The 12649-nt window shown below is 32.0% G+C and overlaps 1 protein-coding gene across 1 annotated transcript; it reads left to right on the top strand.

Annotated features, from left to right (window-relative positions):
• Window positions 1-1167: 1167 nt before the first annotated feature.
• LOC126718767 (uncharacterized) lies at window positions 1168-5852 on the top strand. The gene is made up of 8 exons (XM_050421105.1): window positions 1168-1365; window positions 1458-1541; window positions 1660-1695; window positions 2023-2160; window positions 3277-3363; window positions 4410-4457; window positions 4552-4628; window positions 5477-5852. The coding sequence occupies exons 2-8, from the start codon at window positions 1467-1469 to the stop codon at window positions 5622-5624; spliced, it is 609 nt and encodes a 202-aa protein (XP_050277062.1). The 5' UTR covers window positions 1168-1365; window positions 1458-1466; the 3' UTR covers window positions 5625-5852.
• The last annotated feature ends 6797 nt before the right edge of the window (window positions 5853-12649 follow it).

Genomic DNA, 12649 nt, shown 5'->3' with positions numbered 1-12649 from the left:
TTACTCTTTAATTTTGTCTAAAATTAATCGTTCAATTCGATTATTTACCTTTCAAGTTTATTCAATTCAAGCCTCTAATTTTTTCAATAAAAAATAAAACTCCATTGAAGACCCCTAAATGATATTCATCATGATATCATTTTGAGATACTAATGGCAACACATCTAATAGAAGTAGACAGGAAAGCCTAAATTAAATAAACTTAAAATACTAAATTGAGTGAAAATAAAGTTAGAAAACTGAATTGAGCTTTAGGTAAAGTTAAAAAGTTCATTTAATAATTTGGGCAAAATTACTTAGGTACAGACTTGTAGTACCTTAAGTATTATTTCTTAAGTTACCTAATTAAATTATTCCATGTGGTCAATTAAGGCACATCAGCACAAATGGTGTCAATAAATAGATTAATAAGAAGAAGAAAAAAAATGGCAATCAAAAACAGAAACCCAACCACCAATATACACCCAGGCCGAAATCCTCCACCAAGCCACAAAATCGCCAACTTTGATGACCCTAAACAACGTCTTGGGTTTGTGTTTGGTGAGAAGATTGAGACGCAAAACTAGGTTTTCATAATTGTAGGTTGTGTGGGGTTTTAGGTTAGAGTGACGGGTTGAGTGGTTTTTTTTTTTTTTTTTTTTTTTTTTTTTGGCTCTCTCTAATGGTGGTTTTGTTGGTGCTGCTAGGTTGAGGTGGGCGGTTGTGTTTTTCTTTCTTCTTTTTCTTTTTTTTTTTTTTTTGGAAAATATTACTTGGTCTCTAAATTTTACTAAAAAATTGTTTTTCATCCCTAAACTTTAAGAAATTCATTTTTTGTCTCTAAACTATTAAAAAAATTCATCTTTCATCCTAAACTATTAAAAATATTTTATTTATGCCCTTAAACTTTACTAAAAGTTTGTTTTTCCTTCCTAAACTATTGAAAAAATGTTTTTTTTTTTCATCCCACTTTTCTCTCTATACTATTGAAAAAACTCTATACAAAGTTTAGGGAAAAAAAAAAAAACTTTTTAAAGTTTTAAGACAAAAATAAACTTTTGTTAAAATTTAGGGACCAAAATAGTATTTTATTTATTTTTTTCTTTTTTTCTTTTTCAATCTACCCCTATCTGTTAAATTGATTTTGACACCGTTTATACTGACGTGGATAATAAGGAAGAAAATGAGAACCCGATTATATAGAGAGAGAGACCCGACCCGATTTGGAATTCGACTAGCATCGTTATTACGCACACGACGTCGCTGCATTTGAACGCAAACCCACACCCTATAAAAACCCAAATCCACAAAACCGCGAATCTTCGCAAACTAAGCTACACCCTTCTCTCTCTCTCTCTTTCATTTCACTTCGTTTTTTCATCACAGGTTCAATTCTTCGATTACTAAGCTTAATTCGATTTCTGTGATTATTTTCATTTGTTTCGGAGTTTTTAAGGTTTCTCTGTCTTTTGTCTTAGAAAATAAAAATGAGTACAGATTTATATTCGGAGCGTCCATTGTATGGCGGTGCGATATCTAGTACATTCCCTAATAGATTCCAGGTCTGTTTATTTTTAGTTGTAGTTCTATTTAGTATTTTACTTTCACTGATGTTGTACATTACATTGGAGGCTGTGTTGAATTGTGAAATTGACTTTTCTGCTGTACCTAAATTTACAGGACGTGAGCAATATTCGGCAAGTCCCTGATCATCAGGTTTTTTTTTTTTTCAACCTACTATTGAAATTATTTTTTTACCCATCAGTAGTAATAAATAACAACTTGCCGTTTATTATTTATCATTAACAATTTGTTGTCTTAGCAATTGTGAAGTATTGTTTTATTGGTTTTTGTTGTATTAATCACAACATACCACATGTGATAAAGTTGTGGAAAAAAAAAAATTTGTGTCACTTTTACATGGACTTGTGAAAAATGTTGGGTCACTAAATTTGGTATTTACTTTATTAATCCTCTGTTTGATGTGCAGCAGTAATAATTTTCTGAGGTTTTTTAGTTTGAATTTGTGGGTCTATTTTATAGGAGGTGTTTGTGGACCCTGCTCGTGATGAGAGTTTGATTTTCGAGCTCTTAGATTTGAAGCATGAACTTGGAGATGATGGAAGTGCTGTCTGGTTTCTTCAAGACCTTGCCACTGAGCAAGAAGCTGAAGAAGGCATGGTAAATCTCTTTTTTACTTAATAAGAAGGATACTAAACTCTTGCGTATCTATTTCAAGAGAGTCTGTTTCACGATTAAGATTTTATTTCTAGTATATATTTAGCAATGTATAAAGTGCCACGCATTTAAATGATGTGGCACTAGACATACATTTCATGGATTCATTTCAAATGGAGAGAATCCTTTTCTAAAAGGGAAAGCAGTTGGTAGGCTGCCTTAACCCCCACCCAATGGGTTGATTCACATGCTCTTGATTTCACTAAATAGCACTATTTTAATTATGCAAGCATAACAATCTTCCAAAAATGCTATTAGATGGATAATGTATGTTTGAAATTACCCCATGCTAGCTTCTGACACTTGATTTCAAGCATTTTCATGAAAGCTATTATGTTTGTTTTGTTTCATCAAAATGCCTTGTCATCTACAAAATATGGCGCAGAGCAAGTGTTGTTTTATACGGTCCTCATTGTTTGATTTAGTAATTTGGCACTGCACCTCTATGTTCAGGAAACACTGATAGAGCGATGGCGTATTTGAATTAACTAATTAGTTCATCTTTCTACCACTTCAAACTAAATTGTTATAGACTAATACTTGTGCTTCATACTTTGAATTCTTTGAATGTATTGAAACAGCATAGGTCTATGGTGTTACCCCTATAGTTGAGTTAGTTTCACTATAATGTTATATACTAAAAACAAAACAGTAATTTTATAAATAACTAGTATGCAGTTTGGATTGTCACTGATTTTTGGGAGTTGGTAATGCTATGAAGTTTGTCTCTATTAAGAATATTATGAATGTGGATTGCACATGGATTGTGATATGTGGAACTGGTGCACTCTATGATGTATCTACAACTTTTCCTTTATATTTCTGGTTATTTCTGTATTGGCCAGCAAAGGGAGACAAATAATTCTATTTTGTTGGGGATTTTGAGTTTTGGGTTCTAAGGTTGGTTTGAGTTCTGAAATAACCTTCAAAAGGAAGCCTGGGTGATTCCACTTTTGTTATAATTATGATGCCCCAATTTCTATTATCTACTTTGATTTGGCAACGGAACAGTGAGTCAGTGGCTACGGGCAGCACTCATGATTTTCAATTTAATTTCAGGTGATTGAGCAGTCTGGAGTAATTGAAGCCCCTGGGTTGTGTTACAGAAACATACCTGCTGTTGTCACAACTGCGGTTGGCCAGATGGTATGTGCCTTATCTATTGCATATATATTTACTTTCCCCTTTGTCTTACTTTTCTAGCTTTTCATTTCAGTTGTGCTATTGCAGTGCTATTATCTTGCAATTCCAAATCTTGCTGCTACCCATTGAGAACAATGTGGATAATTTATTATGTCTACAGTAAGACATGGCTTCTTGGCCTCTGACTTTTCAAATCACAAACTATAGTGAGGAATCAAGGTGTAGTTCCAAATTTATTAACAACTGTTGCATTTGTGGTTGTTAGTACCTGTTCATTGCTACTCAAAACTGTGATGTTAATGGACTTGGATTGTTATGTTTAGCCTGTCCAAAGTTGTCGATTGAAAGTTCAAACCATAACATTCATTTGGTTGGTCACTTGTAAAAAAAATGAAAAGAACATGCATTTGGTTGCTCAATAAATCAATTATCTTTAGTTGAGGATTTGATAGGTCTGATTCTATGGAAGGTTTTTTGCCTTGTAAATAGGACACAGGCATGAGCCAATGTTTGTTGTGCTTATGGGCTTTCTATTGTGACTTGGATGGACCTGAGACTGTCATCTTATTTTTTTTCCCCTCTTTACAATCAATTTCTATACAATGTTAGACATTATTAATGTGGGATACAATTAAAACCTTAAGAAGAATATGCTTTATATGGTTGCTGGAATACAACTTCTCTAATACTCAGTTTTGTAGTAAAATACTCAACAAATTTCCCTTTGGATTGGAATCTTACTTCCTGCAGCCTTTTCTCCTTGAGTTTTTCACCCAAATCAATTTTCTTGCTAGTAATTGTACTGGGTAGGGAAGTGTTATCTTTGTTTTCTTCTTCTTCTTTCTACTGTGTAGGGAAGCGTTATCAATTTTCATGATGCATGGTTGAGTGACAGCCTTTATAAAAAATAGAAACAAAATCATATCTTAAATTTAAGGCCATGAACTTTTAAGAAAAATTATAGTAGAAATCATCATATAATTTTCTTATGATCTCTGTTTATTTTTTTCTGTCCTGTTTATCTAACTTTTGGTGATTCTTATACACAGGCTATTTCTAAGGGGCGGCAAGGAAGGGAAGCACAAAATATTGTTAAGGTAAGCTTGTTCTTGTTCTTGTTTTTTTCTTCTCCTCTAAAGTCTTCAAGTAGTGTTTAATTTCTAAGTAGAGTTTGTTCCTTAATTTCTACAGGTCTATTTGGCAAATCTACGTCTTAAGGAAGTTGGTACAGATGTGCTAATTACTGCATATGAGCCCCTTCGTATAAAGTAAGTTCCAGTAATTAGATGCCATATACCAAATAAAGTTGTTTATCAAAATATTTTACAAATTGATCCCCATTAGCCAGAAATTATAGATTTCTTGATACACACACAGAGAGTCTACCAATTGATCTACATTGGGCCAGAAAAGTGTAAATATCTTCTCATGAACTAGATGGCCAAGATACCTATGGTCCTATACTTATACAAATATTCAGAGCGAGAGAGAGATGTAAATATGCTTAGATTTTCATGCTAGTAGAATTCACATATTAGGTAGGACTTGTCTTATGACACGGGATTTTATATGAGAGATCTTTCATAGTTGATAAATTTTAGAGCTTTAAATCATCTGAAACAGGAGCACTTGTAGTTGTAGGATGGATTTGTGAGGGGATTTACCAACAATTCACGAAGTGTGTCTGTGTGGATCCGCCTTTCTAATCTCTTAACCTCCTGAAACATTTAAGGTCCAAGGAGTCTTTCTTGAGGATTGATGTATGGTAGCCTTACAATGCTCGTTGCGAGTAATTTTTCCAAAAGTAGAGCCAGTAAAATTTAACTGCCATTACAGCATATGCTCCCTCATTTTCGCTACTGTTTCAGGAGCCTGGGTGGAAAAACTTTGCCAATAGCTAAAAAGCAGGGCATTATTTATTTATTTAAAAAAATCGTAACATCTTTGAGAAGCAGTTGGCTGCTTTAATTGGAGATCCAAAACCCAGCCTAAGTTATTGTCTAAATAGATTTAAGTAAATAAAATTGTTGAAAGGAATTAAATTTTGTTTTTGTGGATGCAGATTCTTTGTTGCTTGTTTTTTCATAACATTTCCGTTATGTTCTTGTGGTTGCAGCCCTTTGAGTGAAAGTGCCAGCGCAGTCGGCGCTGGTTTAGCTGTACCTGCCACACAAGCTGGTTGTATGCCAATGGCTGAGGTTTTTAGACTGGCAGTTTCTAGCTTCAAAGTTAATGACTGGAACCTATTTGGTTCTTCTGTCTAAATGTGCTTGAGGAAATTCTTTATATAGAGAAAAATTATTGGGTTGTCTTGGGGGCTAGACTGAGTTCATATACAGGAAGAATGTTTTGAAAGTAGTTGATGTTACTATTTATCTGGAAAAATGTTTTGGAAGCTGATTCAATGGTTCATAGTTGTAAGAATGTTTTGAAAGCTGATGTTACTATTTATTTGGAAGAATGTTTTGGAAGTTGGCGATGCTTTTGTTTAATCTGTTAACTGCCTTTTCTCACTTGAAAATAGTTAAGTTTCAGCAAAATATGAAGGATTTTGCTAATGTGTGCCCTAAGGCATACAATAACTAACCATTTTTGGAAAAAAATTTATCGGAAATTGAAAAAGTATTGACAGCTTTTTCAATTTTCGAGAAAATTTTTCCAAAAATAGATTAACCGGACCCAAATATGAATTAGTTTCAATAGGCTTTGGCCTGGTCATTGAATCTTGCTTTTAACACTGAATCCGATGTTATAGCACAGGCAAAAGCATACTGAAGATTACCAAACAATCAATGTTCAAAAGCCAGTACTGTTCATGAGGGGATTTTCACTTATGCTAACTCTGGCTTTTTGTTTGAACATAAATAGCAATTCCATTCAACAAAGTCTCAATTTAGTAACCTGAGTACAATCCTTTATTTCTCGAAAAGCATTTGAAGCCTAATATCTCTGCTCTGGTTACCCTTTTAGCAACTACAATCAGGTGATAAGAATGTTTAGAACAATCTATTGTTTCTTTCTCTTGTGATATTATAAACAATTAGCAGCAAAAGCAAGCCTTTTAAATTTTGTAACACCATCCCTATATCAATGCCTAGCTGTTCTTATAACCCTACACTTTTTCTTAGCACCCCTGTTCAAATTTAACCTTTGTATTTGCAAGCAAAGGACAAATGGTCTTGATTATCTCCAACAGTCTTGTCCTGAAAATTTTAATCTTTTTGCCTCAAAGCTTATCCCAAAAGTAAAAGCATGCCTTGGAACCCTTCATTTTGGCCTAAAGAAAAGGAGTAAAGGAATAGCATCTCTTGCCAGAATACATGTGAACAGTACCATATATGTTGCAGTAGGCCAAGCAAGTCCCAAAAGGACGAGCATCTTCTTGTTCTAGCCTACATGTTTTTTGGGTCAATTCCAGCCTACATGTGCACAGAGCACAGTTACCATAAGTTGCTGTAGGCCAAACAACTTTTGGGGGACAAAAATACATCTATCATCGATGAGTCCAACAAAGAGAGTGGCATTGGAAAAATATTGTGATGGGCATTGCAAATGAACATTTGATACACCATACTCGGATAAGATTTTATCCTTACTTCTACTAAGGCCTTATTTATGTCCTTCTCATAAAGCTCATTTGATTATATAGTTTGTTAATCAATAATCATCTTTGTGATGTACTGGTACAATTGAGAAAAAAAATTCACCCACTTCATCAAAATGACCACTTTTTATCTGCTAAAGAAGGATTATGTAAAGCTGACAAGCAAAATCGGCTATAAAATGATTATGTTTAATTAGATTTAAAAAGAGAGAGAGTTTGGCCAATTTATAAGTTGTTTAAGTGTTGCAATTATGGTGAATCTTTGCTGTACTTTCCTTCTTGTTTTCTTCCTTGTGTAAATTACCTCTTTTTGAGTTCTGAATTGAAGCATTTTGCCCCTAGAACTTTGTTAGTACTTGGTAATTCCATTTCAACGAATTTTCAAAAACTTCAACCAGAGGAAAAGTTGTGACTCATTGTAGAGCCCATATTGCTGTTACAAAACCTTTACATTCATGTACATGCAAATAACCTTACAGATAATCAATTTAGCATAATATGTTATGTGCTTTTGATATATAAACAAATTCAAGGTAAGATCACTAACTTCTATGTTTTTTCTTTTCTATACTTTTTGAATGTAATTAGAAATGAATACTTTTGAATGACATCTTTTGTGGTATATCATGTTTGCAGTTCAAACCTTACTTCCCCCTTTCCCACTATCTCTACCTAAAAAAATATAAACTCTTATTGTTGCATTATATTCGTGCGCTTGTTTGTTTACGACAAATGTGAGGAGGCAGTTTTGAATCCTAGTTCTCCTTATGAGAAAAACTAGACAAAATTATTGGGTCATAAGATTATTGATTCACACATCATATTTGATGGATGTATGCTAATAATTGAAGAGAGATTGCAAACTGAGATAAAGATTAAAGCTCAGGAGGAAAAAAAATGCATCAATCAAATTTCCAAGGAGATAATTGACACTAGGATGATATTAAGTAAGTAGTGTGACAAATTCACCTTAGAAAAAACTTGAAATTGGATATGTGAAGGGTATATTTTTACTTACTAGGAACATTCAAACAAAAAAGTAGAGGAGTTTATCTTTCAGTTTTTTTTATTTCTTTATCCTAAAGACATGAAAAACTTTTTATCTGGTTAAAGCTACACAGACACAGTTCCTTCCCCTACAGGCTACAGCTTATTACAGAGCACAATTGTTCCAACTCTTTACTTTTAGTGGGTCAGATAATTGTGACTTCATTGCTGTCAATGCTTTTCATGGCCTAAATGCTACCTTTGCTTTCTTGATGTGGACTATTGGTGTGGATGCTATTTCATCATTTTGCATAAGGGTCTGTAAAAAGAAAGATATACAGAAGTAGTACATTACTTGCTGCATTGTCTATGCAATTTTATCCCCTAAAGAATTATATTTTCTAAAGCTGTATACTACTCTTTTAAAGTTTGATATGATTTACAGCCACACACCTAAATTTAGCATTAGCTTTAGAAAACATTTTTTCTATTCAAATGTCAAAACCAAGAATTTCCTGGAATTCAACTACTTCTGTCTTTATCAAACAATTAATCGTATGTGCATGGAAAAAAATTGCAATACTTGGTATTTCTTTACTGCTCCAATCATGCACAGTTAGAATTGATAAATTTGTCTCCTATGAAAGCAACATATGGACCAACTATTTGAAAACCCACAAATCCAACTCTTCCACTGTCTACCAAACTAGAAGCTATAAATTCCCCACAATTAAATCCATTCAATTTTCTTCTAGATTGCTTTCTCGGTCATTATTTTTTCTCAGTCATTGTTTTCATCTAGAATATCAACCAATAATTCCAAATTACACAAATTTACCAAGTAAACTGAGACTCAATTAGTCCTAGAATCAAGACTTGAGAGACCTTGATTGGTATTTTGCCATTTGCCGAAGTACAAATGGCACCACAAATACAATGACTCCAAAAATTATACTATAGTCCAATCACGTGATTAACAAATAGTTTGAAATTGCGAAAACTTTTGTTTTTGTGGGCCGAATAATATACACTATGGTAGAGAGCGCACTAGATATGGTTTCACACATTTGATGTAGACTTTGGTTGAAATTATTGGGGGGCAATTCACATCAAATCGTTGCAAAATCTAGATGGTAATTATGATTGTGACGTACATAATTTAAAGGCATTCAAATCAAACATTAAAATTTTCATTTGGAAAGGCGTTTGCCTAAATTATTGAATCTTTTTTTTTGTGAGAGTTTCATGCTTTTAATTATTGCGGCTCTTTATCATTAGATCAAGACACTAATCGGTTTTTGGTGTAGGCGAGGGTTGAACCGTAGATTTTTTATTCAACCATCAAAGACTTTATTAGTTGAAATAATTGGAACCTACTATGACATTTATTTTTAATGATTGTTCTTTAAAATTAGACTAAAACACTAACTAGTTTTTTATGTGAGATTGTATCTCATATCTCTTATTTGACGAATAGAAATTTTACTAGTTATTAATTACTCTATTACGAGCAAAACCGCATGTAGTTGTAATTCATTTTCACAAGCATTCGTTAGTGAGTTCTTTTCTTAATATTCATTTGGAAGCCCTCCAAACAAAAAAAAGTTTTATTAAATTGAAGCCATTCATTTCTTCCTGTTTTTATTCAATTGAAAATTTATATATTTATTTAAGAGAGGTCAACCAACCACAAATGCCGACATATAAAACAATGTTACTTGGCGTTTAAACATAGCCTTCAATATAATTAATAGAATTATTGTTTAACAAAAAAAAAAGTCATATGAAAAAGTGAGAAGTGAGGTGCAATAATAGAGGGAGGGATAATATATTGGTAATAGGTATAAATTTTTTCACACCTAGCTTTAAAAAAATTATAAAATATAACTTGGATTGCTATGAAGGCTAAGTTGTTATGTATCACGTAATGGAGTAGGGTTTTGAATGATTCCATTTCCACCCAATATGTCAATGTAATGTCAATGGAAAGAAGAATCATACTAATATATCATCTGTCAACTAACATTGATTATTTAAGGTTTACGTACTATGTGACATGAATAAGTTTAGGATAATCTACACCTAACTTTTTTTTTAGGTGGTGGGGGGTGGGGAATCAATTAAAGAATCATTTATTGTTATATTTAAACCTTACTATTGAACATTATAAAAAATAAGCACCACTAGATTATATTATTATTAGTATTTATATTTTAATGTTGAGATATATTAAATAGTATGAAAACAAAATTGAGAATGAGGGCCCAAAGGAGCATTTAGGTTTAAGTCTACATCTATTTGATGCCTTATGATTACGAAAAAAAAGTTGGTCATAAATTTGAAGAGTTTGCTTCTACACTAAAACAAAGACTTTATACTTTACATGTAAGTGGATATTCTCATATAATTAACATATGAGAGAGAGAGAGATTTGTACTTAAATCAACTGGCAACATTTCCAAATGAGATGTCCAATTTTCAAATCTCTCATTCCATATTGTAACTATCAAATTATTAAAAATAAATAAGTATGTCATGGATAAAATTATATATTTTATTATTAATGAAAGGTACTTAAATAGTCAAAGTCAAAATATGATTTTGGTCCCAAAATTATGAGTCCAATTTTAGTTTCATTCAGGAACTATTTTCGATTTGTTCCATAAAGTTGTAAAAATGACTTGATGTTATTTTTACCATGTCTTATCATTGTTATGCGAACAATAAATAATTACTAATGGTGACAATTTTTTCTAATACATGTTATAATATTGAAATGTCACATTAGGTTACATGCCAATCTCACAAATCAAAATTTCAAGACCACAAATATTTTACATTTAATTTTAGAAATAATTTTTTGTCTTTATATTTGATAAATTTGTGAGACAAGCATGTGACTTAACGTGTCATATAAATATTATAAGAATAATATGTTCAAAAAATTAAAAAGGAAATTGCTACATTAGTCATTACCATTAGCATAATGACATTAGGGTAAGACAGTATAATGTTTAGATGATTTTAGAATTTCAAAACCTAAATTAAAACAATTAATAAGCCTTGAGTAAAAGTAAAAGTGTAAAATCCAACCCACCGATCCCAATTACTAACCCAAAAGTAAGATATGATCGTTTTAATCGATCGTTCATTTTTAAACTCGACTGAATTCGACTTGAGAACAAAGGATAAAATTGAAAATTAAAATACATAATTTAACATTTATTTTTTTATTAAGGTTTGACTGTCAATATAGCCCAACCCAATTTGCACGTCAACATGGGCTAGAGGCCGAAAAGGTCAACAATTTGCGAAAAAACATAAAGAAAAACAAAGCAAAGCAAAGATAAAAAGAGTTATAAAATTATTATTAAGAGCTATTTTTTGGCCCTTTAAGTTTTGATATTATTTTTTAGCATTAAAAAAAAGAAAAAGAAAAAAAAAGAATGATTATGTCAGAGTCAGACCTTCATTTTGGGGGTAGAAAAGGATGGTCGTGACAGCCACTCAAGTAGTATTGGAAATCCTCGTGGCAATATGTGAATGGAGATGACCTAAGTCTTAGGATAGGAGTACACGACGGGTAAGGTTGAATATCAAAAGAATAATTCCATAAACATAGTCAAACACATACCTAATTTTATAACTTATTAATTTATACGATCGTGAGTGATAAACATTTTTCGCCTTGCACAGTCCATCGCTTTGCGTTATCCACTCATAATTGCATGAGTCGACAAGTTGTGAAATTATGTAAGTGAATGATTGTTTCCATAGACAGACTGATATCCTATGTATTGTAAAAGAATAAAAGTTGATCTTGACGTTTGCTATAATTTATTGTATGATCGATTGTGAACTATGGATCATTATTTACCGGTTAATCTAGGATCATCATTTACAACTTGATGATATATATTGGTTAACTATTATTTTCACATGAATCAACCACTCAGTGCCACACATGTCAAGGTTACAGTGAAAATTATAACACAAAAGTTTTGTCCACATATTTTCTCTTTATTTAGAACATTCGTATTAGTTTGTACAAAAATTTCTATTTATTTTAATATAAGAATTTACTTTTTTGTACATTACATACTCACTTTTCAAAATACATCACATCAAATTATCTATTTTACACTATATTTTATTAAAATATCAAATTTTCTTTATTTTTTATTGTTTCTTTTTCTTCACATACAACAATTAACAATCAACATCTATTATCTTTCTTCATCCTTAGAATATATAAAAACTAAAATAAAAAATATAGTGTCAATGTAAATTGACACCGATGCTGTAATGTAATTTTATATGGTTTGAGGTAGTTGAATTTTTTGACACATGAGGTAGTTGAATTTTGCACTTTGAACTTGATAATCTAAAATGTGAATATTATTATTGCCAAAAAAAAAAAAAAATGTGAATATTATTGAAGATAGTTCCAACGGTACTATTGAGTCTGTAGCAAAAAAAAAAAAAAACGGTACTATTGAGTCTGAGGTGGGATTGTCAGGTAACCCACCAACTATGCCAGAGAGACTCGAGAAGGACACACCATCAAGCGAGCTGGACAATGGGTCCCAACCCCTGACCCCTTTTTGTCTTAACCCACTTCAACCTTCTCCTCCATAAATTAAGGTAGTTTGGGTTAGCTAAGTTTTTTATTAGCTTTTATTTTTTTTAATTAATATC

Source organism: Quercus robur, chromosome 3, assembly GCF_932294415.1.
Source record: "Quercus robur chromosome 3, dhQueRobu3.1, whole genome shotgun sequence".
In the NCBI taxonomy this organism is placed as follows: domain Eukaryota; kingdom Viridiplantae; phylum Streptophyta; class Magnoliopsida; order Fagales; family Fagaceae; genus Quercus; species Quercus robur.
The sequence above is the reverse complement of the archived record's forward strand: the minus strand, read 5'-3'. Positions and strand labels throughout refer to the sequence as shown.